The sequence below is a fragment of the Petromyzon marinus genome (genome assembly GCF_048934315.1).
Source record: "Petromyzon marinus isolate PM22_M1 ecotype Great Lakes invasive population chromosome 75 unlocalized genomic scaffold, UKy_Petmar_22M1.pri1.0 chr75_unloc.3, whole genome shotgun sequence".
Lineage (NCBI taxonomy): Eukaryota > Metazoa > Chordata > Hyperoartia > Petromyzontiformes > Petromyzontidae > Petromyzon > Petromyzon marinus.
Window position 1 is genome coordinate 488,083 of NW_027422615.1, and position 13,077 is coordinate 501,159.

The following is a 13,077-nucleotide window of genomic DNA, read 5'->3' on the forward strand; positions in this document are numbered from 1 at the left end:
AGGTACTGTGGTGGTGGTCTACTTTACTACAGTGACCCAGGTACCGCTGTGGTGGTCCACTTTACTACAGTGACCCAGGTACCGCTGTGGTGGTCCACGTTACTACAGTGACCCAGGGACTGTGGTGGTGGTGGTGGTCCACTTTACCACAGTGACCCAGGGACTGTGGTGGTGGTGGTGGTCCACTTTACCACAGTGACCCAGGGACTACCGTGGTGGTAGTCCACTTTACCACAGTGACCCAGGTACTACTGTGGTGATGGTGGTCCACCTTACTACAGTGACCCAGGTACTACTGTGGTGGTGGACCACTTTACTACAGTGACCTGGGTACTGTGGTGGTGGTGGTGGTGGACCACTTTACCACAGTGACCCAGGGACTACCGTGGTGGTGGTGGTCCACTTTACCACAGTGACCCGGGTACTGTGGTGGTGGTGGTGGTCCACTTTACTACAGTGACCCAGGTAGTACTGTGGTGGACCACTTTACCACAGTGACCTGGGTGTTGACGTGGTGGTCCACTTTACCACAGTGACCCAGGTACTGTGGTAAGGTGGTCCACTTTACCACAGTGACCCAGGGACTGCTGTGGTGGTGGTGGTCCACTTTACCACAGTGACCCAGGGACTGCTGTGGTGGTAGTCCACTTTACCACAGTGACCCGGGTGTTGACGTGGTGGTCCACTTTACCACAGTGACCCAGGTACTGTGGTAAGGTGGTCCACTTTACCACAGTGACCCAGGTACTGCTGTGGTGGTGGTCCACTTCACTACAGTGACCCGGGTGTTGACGTGGTGGTCCATTTTACTACAGTGACCCAGGTAGTACTGTGGTGGTGGTTCACTTTACTACAGTGGCCTGGGTGTTGACTCGGTGGTCCACTTACTACAGTGACCCCGGTACTGTGGTGGTGGTCCACTTTACTACAGTGACCCGGGTGTTGACGTGGTGGTGGTCCACTTTACCACAGTGACCCCGGGTGGTACTGTGGTGGTGGTGATCCACTTTACCACAGTGACCTGGGTGTTGACGTGGTGGTCCACTTTACCACAGTGACCCAGGTACTACTGTGGTGGTGGTCCACTTTACCACAGTGACCCAGGTACTGCTGTGGTGGTCTACTTTACTACAGTGACCCAGGTACCGCTGTGGTGGTCCACTTTACTACAGTGACCCGGGGCTACCACTGTGGTGGTGGTGGTCCACTTCACTCCAGTGACCTGGGGCTACCACTGTGGTGGTGGTCCACTTCACTCCAGTGACCTGGGGCTACCACTGTGGTGGTGGTCCACTTCACTCCAGTGACCTGGGGCTACCAATGTGGTAGTGGTCCACTTTACTACAGTGACCTGGGGCTACCGCTGTGGTGGTGGTGCACTTCACTCCAGTGACCTGGGGCTACCACTGTGGTGGTTGTCCACTTCACTACAGTGACCTGGGTGTTGACGTGGTGGTCCACTTTACCACAGTGACCCAGGTACTGTGGTAAGGTGGTACACTTTACCACAGTGACCCAGGTGCTACTGTGATGGTGGTTCACTTTACTACAGTGACCTGGGTGTTGACGTGGTGGTCCACTTCACTCCAGTGACCTGGGGCTACCAATGTGGTGGACCACTTCACTCCAGTGACCTGGGGCTGCCAACGTGGTGGTGGTGGACCACTTCACTCCAGTGACCTGGGGCTACCGCTGTGGTGGTGGTCCACTTCACTACAGTGACCCGGGTACTGTGGTGGTGGACCACTTTACTACAGTGACCCAGGGCTACCGCTTTAGTGATCCACTCTACTACAGTGACCCAGGTGTTACCGTGGTGATCCACTTTACTCCAGTGACCCAGGTACTGCTGTGGTGGTCTACTTTACTACAGTGACCCAGGTACTGTGGTGGTGGTCCACTTCACTCCAGTGACCTGGGGCTACCACTGTGGTGGTGGTGGTGGACCACTTCACTCCAGTGATCCCGGGGCTACCGCGGGAGGCCACTTTCTGCCCCGCTTCCTTCCCGCGCCCCCCCGCCCCCCCCCCCCCCCTACTGCCGAGGCAGATCTCTCGCCTACTTTACCAGGTTTTTTTTTTCCCTTGCTGTGGTTGTCCCACCTGATGACGATCGCTTGCGTTGCGATCGAAACTTCGCGATCTTTTTGTTATATTCCTACCCGCGGTGATGACTTCACCGAAAGGATTCCTGCAGTTACGAAAGCTTCAAATTAGGATAGCAGTTAATTAATAATTAAGTGCAGAATCACAATCTTTATTACATCCTGGAGACATCCGATGAGCTGCTAAGCCTTTCATAATAAAGGTTTTTTTTTTGGGTTAGATCGCGTTATTTATAAATGTGTCGTAACCCTCCACCACCCGACACGGCCAATCAGCAACAACAAAAAAGCGTCACGTTGACAAAAGACAAAAATAGTTCGCTACTTTAGTCCACAACATTTACAGTTTGAGTACGTTTCGCTGGTAAATGCATCCAGCATCATCGGGCAATTCGCCAGAATGGTAAAGCCCTCGCTTGCTCCCGGTTTTAAAATAGGGTGACCTCATCATTTAACTCATATCAGGTGCAGTGATTAGAGGCGGAGGAGGGGGTGGGGGTATTGCAATTATATAATCGATTAGTAATCAGTCATTGGTTATGATTAGTTATGAGTTGTAGATTAGTAATTAGTTGTAATGTGTGTTAGTGATTATATGCTATGTTAGTAATCCGTTAATTGGTATGTGTTTCCCCTATAAGGAATTGTAATGTGCATTCATATTATTTACCAGCGAAACGTCGTACTCAAACTGTAAATGTTGTGGATTCACTCTTCAACACACCGGTGGGCTGAAGTAGTGAATTATTTGTCTTTTGTCAACGTGACACTTTTTTTTCTGATTGGCCGTGTCGGGTGGTGGAGGGTTACGACACATTTATAAATAACGCGATCTAACCCAAAACACCTTTATTATGAATAATATTGGTCGCGAAAGCCTACGTGTTAAACTGCTAAACCTTTTATATCCTTAGCTCTTTCGGTAAAGTCACGTTGAAGGGAAACAATAAAATAATAAAATATATATATAAAACAATAAACATTTCTCACGACGTTTCGACCATAACACAAACGGTCGTCATCAGGTGTGTCGGTTCGCATAAAATTATTTATTTTAAAACGGTGTACTTATTTATTTATTAAAAAAAAACGTCAGCGCCACGCGCAGCGATTTGGCAGTTTATTTACAAGGACTAGTCCATCTATGTTCTGAAAAGAGGAGGGGGGAGACGAAAAATTAATGTGTACTGTCTGAAAGCCACCGTAAGCGTGCGTGAACAATCAATTAAGACCTGAAATGGTTTATCAAATCTTTCCAATGATTGCTAAGCCAGAATCCATCTTCTCGGTTGAAATTGTCTCTGTGCTTGTATATGTGGATAGCCTCATGAACGAATCTCTCATGGTAGCCAGACGGCTTACAAAGCTAATGTTTGGAGCTTTGTGTTTGTCTACAAATGTCCAGCATGGGACGGGTCAGACACACCTGGTATGCCTGCCTGGATGTGTGGCAGGGGATGGTTTCGTGGTGTAAACTTGTAAGTGTTCTGGGTTATTTATTTGACCTTTCCTGTACTTTGCACGACGCTCACGTATTTTCGTAACTGTTTGGCGTCACGTCCTTACCCCGTGTGGCCCTCTACTGGAACATCGGGTGATAAATGAGCTTTTTTTTAGCTGTGAGGATTCCTCCCGCAGGGATAAATTGAACAGAGTCTGAGTCTGAAAAAGAGACACACGGTAGCTTCAATGGGGCATTAGCTGGTAAAATAAAACAATAGTTTATAGTTTAATAGTTTAGTTTGTGATGGCCAGGCCGCTTGTGACTAAGAGACACACAGTAGCTTCAATGGGGCATTAGCTAGTGAAATAAAAATAGTTTATAGTTTAGTTTGTGATGGCCAGGCCGCTTGTGACTAAGAGAGACAAGGTAGCTTCAATGGGGCATTAGCTGGTGAAATAAAAATAGTTTTATAGTTTAATAGTTTAGTTTGTTATGGCCAGGCCGCTTGTGACAAAGAGACACACAGTAGCTAGTGAAATAAAAATAGTTTTATAGTTTAGTTTGTGATGACCAGGCCGCTTGTGACTAAGAGACACACAGTAGCTGGTGAAATAAAAATAGTTTTATAGTTTAATAGTTTAGTTTGTGATGGCCAGGCCGCTTGTGACAAAGAGACACACAGTAGCTGGTGAAATAAAAATAGTTTAATAGTTTAGTTTGTGATGGCCAGGCCGCTTGTGACTAAGAGACACACGGTAGCTGGTGAAATAAAAATAGTTTATAGTTTAATAGTTTAGTTTGTGATGGTCAGGCCGCTTGTGACTAAGCGACACAGTAGCTGGTGAAATAAAAATAGTTTATAGTTTAATAGTTTAGTTTGTGATGGTCAGGCCGCTTGTGACTAAGAGACACAGTAGCTGGTGAAATAAAAATAGTTTTATAGTTTCATAGTTTAGTTTGTGATGGCCAGGCCGCTTGTGACTAAGAGACACACGGTAGCTAGTGAAATAAAAATAGTTTTATAGTTTAATAGTTTAGTTTGTGATGACCAGGCCGCTTGTGACTAAGAGACACACAGTAGCTGGTGAAATAAAAATAGTTTAATAGTTTAGTTTGTTATGGCCAGGCCGCTTGTGACAAAGAGACACACAGTAGCTTGTGAAATAAAAATAGTTTTATAGTTTAATAGTTTAGTTTGTGATGACCAGGCCGCTTGTGACTAAGAGACACACAGTAGCTTCAATGGGGCATTAGCTGGTGAAATAAAAATAGTTTTATAGTTTAATAGTTTAGTTTGTGTTGGCCAGGCCGCTTGTGACTAAGAGACACACGGTAGCTAGTGAAATAAATAGTTTTATAGTTTAATAGTTTAGTTTGTGATGGCCAGGCCGCTTGTGACTAAGAGAGATACAGTAGCTGGTGAAATAAAAAATAATTTATAGTTTAATAGTTTAGTTTGTGATGGTCAGGCCGCTTGTGACAAAGAGACACACAGTAGCTGGTGAAATAAAAATAGTTTATAGTTTAATAGTTTAGTTTGTGATGGCCAGGCCGCTTGTGACTAAGAGACACACAGTAGCTTCAATGGGGCATTAGCTGGTGAAATAAAAAAACAGTTTATAGTTTAGTTTGTGATGGCCAGGCCGCTTGTGACTAAGAGACACACGGTAGCTAGTGAAATAAAAATAGTTTTATAGTTTAATAGTTTCGTTTGTGATGGTCAGGCCGCTTGTGACTAAGAGAGACAGCAGCTGGTGAAATAAAAATAGTTTATAGTTTAATAGTTTAGTTTGTGATGGCCAGGCCGCTTGTGACTAAGAGACACAGTAGCTTCAATGAGGCATTAGCTGGTGAAATAAAAATATTCTTGGTTCTTTCGGTAAAGTCACGTAGAAGGGAAATAATAAGATGCTGTCTTTCCGACAGCTCTGTTTCTTCACCTGAGGACGGCTGCTTGCGTTGTGGCCGAAACGTCGTGGGAATTTTATATTGTTTTATATTTTTATTATTTTATTGTTTCCCTTCTACGTGGTGGTGACTTTACCGAAAGAACCAAGAATATGAATCCCTGCATTCACGAAAGCTTTAAATCGAAAAATAAAAATAGTTTATAGTTGAGTGATTTTTGATTTAAAGCTTTCGTGACTGCAGGGATTCATATTCTTGGTTCTTTCGGTAAAGTCACCACCACGTTAAGAAGGGAAACAATAAAATAATAAAAATATAAAACAATATAATTCTCACGACCTTTCGACTGCAACACAAGCAATCATCATCAGTTGTGGAAACCACAACAAATAACCGCCACTTTTTTTTAAAAAAATGTATTGTTGTGGTTTTTACACCTGATGATGATTGCTTGTGTTGCAGTCGAAACGTCGTGAGAATTTTATTGTTTTATATTTTTATTATTTTATTGTTTCCCTTCTACGTGACTTTAGTGATTTGTTTACATTCCCTATACTTTGCACTATCGTGCGTTCGCGTATGTTGTTGTGTTGACGTTGTGACCACCCCCTGTTCCTCCTTAACCGGAACATCTGTGACAGAAAAGAGCTTTATAGCTCTTCGGATTCCTTTCTGCAGTGATACATATTTATGATTCTGATCGATCGAATGGACTACGCCACTGGGCTTACATCCAGTCAGATCTCGAGTGCTCTACATAATAAATTGAACTGAGTGTCGTTATTAAATAAAAAATATAATTATTGCAGGGCAGTCTGCAAGGGGAGTCTGATTACATCAGCCTTCGCGTAGCTACCGATCCGCTGTACGAAATCTAATAGTCTTTACACCCCCTATACCTATCAATGTTGTGAAATAAAATTAAATGTCACGGTGACCAGCGAATGGGAGTGGCGGTCTAGTTACATCAGCTGTTGAGAAACTGCCTATCCGCTGTAGGTAATCCAGCAGCCACCCCACGCCCTGGTACTTATCACTGTTAGGAAATCAACAGCGACTTGTCACGTCGTCTGTTGAGTAGCTACCCATCCGATGTACGTAATCTAATATCCTCCTCACGCCCTATACTTATCGCTGTTACGAAATTAAATGTTATGTTCCGGCGAACAGCCAATGGGAGGGGCCACATCAGCTGCTGAGTAACTGCCTATCCACTGTAGGTAATCTAACAGCCACCCACGCCCTATACATATCGCTGTTATAAAATCAACAGCCAATGGGGGGGGGGGAGGTTGCGTATAATCACATCGCCCCATCCGCTGTACGTTATCTGATATAGCCGCCACGTCCCATACCTATCGCTGTTAAGAAATCAACAGCCAATGGGGGGAGGTCGCGTCTAGTCACATCGTCGTCCCCCCAATCCGCTGTACGTTATCTGATGTAGCCGCCACGTCCCATACCTATCGCTGTTAAGAAATCAACAGCCAATGGGGAGGGCCGCGTCTCCGGCGGGGGCGGTGACGTCACTGCCCGTGCAGCCAATGAGGAGGCGCCGTCTCGCGTGAGCTTCGACTCCGATTTTAGAAAGATGGCGGCGTCCTTGAGGGTCTGTGGGTGGTCGCTCCGCTCGGGACTTCGCGGAGGGAAAACTTCGTCGGCATTCAACCTCCAGGTGAGGAGGAGGAGGAGGAACGAGAGGTAGGCGATTCTCGGGGGTTTATTTTGTTTTTAAATCTCCGTGGTTGATTTGGTGGGGGTGGTGGCCTTAAAGCTTCCGCGACCTTTGAGACTAGGCCCCCATTGGCTCAGCATTGGCGGTGATAGCCGAGTGTCTGGTTATGATTTTAACTTTAAATCTAGAATGTGATTTTAAGCTTTCGTTGGCTGCCGGGAATCCAAACCGTTTGGTTCTTTCGAAAATATTATTTTATTTCGATTTAAAGCTTTCGTCTCGTCCCCTTCACCTGATGAAGGCCGCTTGTGTTGTGGCCGAAACGTCGTGAGAATATTATTGTGTTATTTTATTTTATCAATTTATTATTTTTATTCTCATTCTACGTGTTGGTGACTTTACCGAAAGAATCAAAGAAAATATTATTTTAGTTTCTACCTTCGTGACTTTACCGAAAAAAATCAAAGAGTGAAAAGTCTCTGTTAGTTAATGTCGTAATGGTTACACAAGGTTGCGTCTCTGTAACTTAACGTTCACTAGGCAAACGTTACGTTATAGAGACATAACTTTATAACATAATCACCACGTTATATAAACACACAAACGTAATGTTTAACTAGACTAAGATTGTGTCTATATAACGTAGTGATTGTGCGTTACGTCTCTGTAACTTAACGTTCACTAGGCAGGCGTTAACGTTATAGAGGCGTGACTTTATAACACAATCACCACGTTTTATAAACACACAAACGTAATGTTTAACTAGACTAAGATTGTGTCTATATAACGTAGTGATTGTGCGTTACGTCTCTGTAACTTAACGTTCACTAGGCAGGCGTTAACGTTATAGAGGCGTGACTTTATAACATAATCACCACGTTATATAAACACACAAACGTAATGTTTAACTAGACTAAGATTGTCTATATAACGTAGTGATTGTGCGTTACGTCTCTGTAACTTAACGTTCACTAGGCAGACGTTACGTTATATAGACGTAACTTTATAACATAATCACCACGTTATATAAACACACAAACGTAATCTTTAACTCGACTAAGATTGTCTATATAACGTAGTGATTGTGCGTTACGTCTCTGTAACTTAACGTTCACTAGGCAGGCGTTAACGTTATAGAGGCGTAACTTTATAACATAATCACCACGTTATATAGACATACAAACGTAATGTTTAACTCGACTAAGATTGTGTCTATATAACGTCGTGATTGTGTGTTACGTCTCTAACTTAACGTTCACTAGGCAAACGTTACGTTATAGAGACATAACTTTATAACATAATCACCACGTTATATAGACATACAAACTTAATGTTTAACAAGACTAAGATTGTCTATATAACGTAGTGATTGTGCGTTACGAGGTTATGTCTATAACTTAATGTTTCACTCGACTAAGGTTGTGTGTCTATATAACGTAGTTATTTTATGTTACATCTCTATAACGTAATGTTGCTATCTTTACAATATTAGTATGTTACAAGGTTATTGTATAACTTGGTGTTGGAATGTTACGAGGTTATTGTATACCTTAGTGTTGGTATGGTATAATGTTTATATATACAGAGAGAGATGCCCAGACCCAGGGCTCGAACCCAGGTTCTCAGTGTCTCCGACACGGTAATTGTGAACCCCCTGAGAGAGAGAGAGAGAGACACCCAGACCCAGGGCTTGAACCCAGGATCTCAAAGTCGCCGACACGGCCATCGTGAAACACCGCCTACCCCCGTGTCACCCTACCAGTTCATATGAGGACGCTCGGCATTGCGGGAGTAATTTGACCTTCCGCGTCCCAGCAGTGACTTACGAGCCCAAATGAGTGACACCTGGTACCCCCATGGTGTGTCGAGAACTTCGGCACTGGGGGAGACAAAGACGGCTGGGCATGTGCGTGGCGTAATGGTGCTTGCCACACCACCCACCCACCCCCTCTGTGTGTGTGTGTGCGCTATAGTGTCCGGCCTTCACAGGCGCTGCTGTTACTCGCTGATAGCAGCGCTTGCCCCAACAGTGTTAGAGGCTACACGGTGGACCTTTTGCCTGTATCCGTGTGCGAGTGGTTGGGTGAGTGGGTGAGTCAGTGAGTGGTTGAGTGAGTGAGTCAGTGAGTGGTTGAGTGAGTCAGTGAGTGCGTCAGTGAGTGGTTGAGTGAGTGAAAGTGTGTATCAGTAAGTGAGTGGTTGAGTGAGTATAAAGGTGTATAAGTGAGTGAGTGGTTGGGTGAGTGAAAGTGTGTATAAGTGAGTGGTTGAGTGAGTATGAGGGTGTATAAATGAGTGAGTCAGTGAGTGAACTGGTGAGTGGTTGAGTGAAAGTGTGTATAAGTGAGTGAGTCAGTAAGTGGTTGAGTGAGTGTGAGGGTGTATACATGTGTGAGTCAGTGAGTGAACTGGTGAGTGGTTGAGTGCGTCAGTGAGTGGTTGAGTGAGTGAAAGTGAGTGAGCGGTTGAGTGAGTATGAGGGTGTGTAAATGAGTGAGTCAGTGAGTGAATTGGTGAGTGGTTAAGTGAGTCAGTGAGTGGTTGAGTGAGTGAAAGTGTGTATAAGTGAGTGCATCAGTGAGTGCGTCAGTGAGTATAAGTGTGTGTGAGTCAGTGAGTGGTTGAGTGAGTATAAGTGTGTATAGATGAGTGAGTCAGTGAGTGGTTGAGTGAGTATAAGTGTGTATAGATGAGTGAGTCAGTGAGTGGTTGAGTGAGTCAGTGAGTGGTTGAGTGAGTGAAAGTGAGTGAGCGGTTGAGTGAGTATGAGGGTGTGTAAATGAGTGAGTCAGTGAGTGAATTGGTGAGTGGTTAAGTGAGTCAGTGAGTGGTTGAGTGAGTGAAAGTGTGTATAAGTGAGTGCATCAGTGAGTGCGTCAGTGAGTATGTCAGTGAGTATAAGTGTGTGTGAGTCAGTGAGTGGTTGAGTGAGTATAAGTGTGTATAGATGAGTGAGTCAGTGAGTGGTTGAGTGAGTATAAGTGTGTATAGATGAGTGAGTCAGTGAGTGGTTGAGTGAGTATAAGTGTGTATAGATGAGTGAGTCTGAGTGGTTGAGTGAGTATAAGTGTGTATAGATGAGTGAGTCAGTGAGTGGTTGAGTGAGTATAAGTGTGTATAGATGAGTGAGTCAGTGAGTGGTTGAGTGAGTATAAGTGTGTATAGATGAGTGAGTCAGTGAGTGAATTGGTGAGTGGTTAAGTGAGTCAGTGAGTGGTTGAGTGAGTGAAAGTGTGTATAAGTGAGTGCATCAGTGAGTGCGTCAGTGAGTATGTCAGTGAGTATAAGTGTGTGTGAGTCAGTGAGTGGTTGAGTGAGTATAAGTGTGTATAGATGAGTGAGTCAGTGAGTGGTTGAGTGAGTATAAGTGTGTATAGATGAGTGAGTCAGTGAGTGGTTGAGTGAGTATAAGTGTGTATAGATGAGTGAGTCTGAGTGGTTGAGTGAGTATAAGTGTGTATAGATGAGTGAGTCAGTGAGTGGTTGAGTGAGTATAAGTGTGTATAGATGAGTGAGTCAGTGAGTGGTTGAGTGAGTATAAGTGTGTATAGATGAGTGAGTCAGTGAGTGGTTGAGTGAGTATAAGTGTGTATAGATGAGTGAGTTAGTGAGTGGTTGAGTGAGTATAAGTGTGTATAGATGAGTGAGTCAGTGAGTGGTTGAGTGAGTATAAGTGTGTATAGATGAGTGAGTCAGTGAGTGGTTGAGTGAGTCAGTGAGTGGTTGAGTGAGTGGTTGAGTGAGTATAAGTGTGTATAGATGAGTGAGTCAGTGAGTGGTTGAGTGAGTATAAGTGTGTATACATGAGTGAGTCAGTGAGTGGTTGAGTGAGTATAAGTGTGTATAGATGAGTGAGTCAGTGAGTGGTTGAGTGAGTCAGTGAGTGGTTGAGTGAGTCAGTGAGTGGCTGAGCGAGTATAAGTGTGTATAGATGAGTGAGTCAGTGAGTGGTTGAGTGAGTCAGTGAGTGGCTGAGCGAGTCAGTGAGTGGCTGAGCGAGTATAAGTGTGTATAGATGAGTGAGTCAGTGAGTGGTTGAGTGAGTCAGTGAGTGGCTGAGTGAGTCGGTGAGTGGTTGAGTGAGTCAGTGAGTGGTTGAGTGAGTCAGTGAGTGGTTGAGTGAGTCAGTGAGTGGTTGAGTGAGTCGGTGAGTGGTTGAGCGAGTCGGTGAGTGGTTGAGCGAGTCGGTGAGTGGTTGAGCGAGTCGGTGAGTGGTTGAGCGAGTCGGTGAGTGGTTGAGCGAGTCGGTGAGTGGCTGAGCGAGTCGGCGAGTGATTGAGCGAGTCGGTGAGTGGCTGAGCGAGTACAAGTGCCCGGCCTTCACTGCCAACGCTGCTTGCCACCCCGACGCGGGGCTACACGGGGTCGCTGGGACACCTTTGCCTGTGCCTTTGCGTCTCTGCAGTCGACTCGCCCGGCCACCGCGGCCGCCGCGGCTTCCGTGGGGGCCTCCCCGCAGCCGCCTTCACCACCGCCTCCGACGCCCCGCATCAAGAAGTTCAGCATCTACCGCTGGGACCCAGACAAGAGCGGCGACAAGCCCAGGGTGCAGAGCTTCGACGTGGACCTGAACGCGTATGGCACGCGCGCATACACACATACATATATATATACACACATATATACATACACACACACATATACATACATATACATACACACACACATACACACACATACACACACACACATATACATACACATACATACACACATACATACACATACATACACATATACATACACACACATATACATACACACACATATATACATACACACACACATACACACACATATATACATATATATACATACACACACACATATACACATACATATATACATATATACATACACGCATACACATACACACGCATACATACACATACACACATATACATACATACACACACACATATACATACACACACACATTTACATACACACATATATACATACACACATATATATATACATACACACACATATACACACACATACACACACACACATATACATACACATACATACACACATACATACACATACATACACATATACATACACACACATATACATACACACACATATATACATACACACACACATACACACACATATATACATATATATACATACACACACACATATACACATACATATATACATATATACATACACGCATACACATACACACGCATACATACACATACACACATATACATACATACACACACACATATACATACACACACACATTTACATACACACATATATACATACACACACACATATATATATACATACACACACATATACACATACATATATACATACACACACATATATACATACACATATATACATACACATACATACACATATATACATATACAACAACAACAACAACCGCCATTCGCCACTAAGTGGCGGTGACGTCACCACGACGCTTGTGCCAGGCTATGTGCACCCTGAGGCCACGTGAAGTGTCGAACGCCCGCTGGCAGGAGGTCACGGGGCAGACCCAGGTGCCACGGGTCGACTGACTGAGATGACTGGCTGATGCACCACCTGTGCCCCCTACTGTGCCAACCTGCTGTGCTTTAGCCACCCGGCGCTCCGCTCGCTGTTGTGAGCGTCGCTCCTCCGCCCTCCGTTGTTGTTGGAGGGCGACTGCCTCCAACTGCCCAGTAGCATCCTTCACGAGCCTCCTCCACAGAGGCCGATCTTGACACCGCTGGTACCAGTCATCGGCAAGTCCACTCAGCTCCACGTCCTCCTGTACCACATCACTCCATCTCTTCTCTAGCCCGTGCCGCGCCCGCTTAGCCCCCTCAATCCGGCCAAACAAAAGCTGTTTCGGCATGCGGTGGCTGGGCATGCGGGCTACATGACCCAGCCATCGCAGCCTTGCCTGCCGGAGGAGCTCACCGATGGGACCCT

General features: G+C 45.0%; 1 protein-coding gene across 1 annotated transcript in view; it reads left to right on the top strand.

The window, feature by feature from the left end:
- The window catches only part of LOC116958292 (uncharacterized), a 39,231-nt gene that overhangs the window by 11,170 nt on the left and 14,984 nt on the right, over positions 1–13,077 (top strand). The window contains exons 2-3 of the mRNA XM_076058471.1: positions 7,044–7,157; positions 11,537–11,706. Of these exons, the coding sequence (XP_075914586.1) occupies positions 7,044–7,157; positions 11,537–11,706 (284 nt within the window). The remainder of the gene's footprint in view (positions 1–7,043; positions 7,158–11,536; positions 11,707–13,077) is intronic.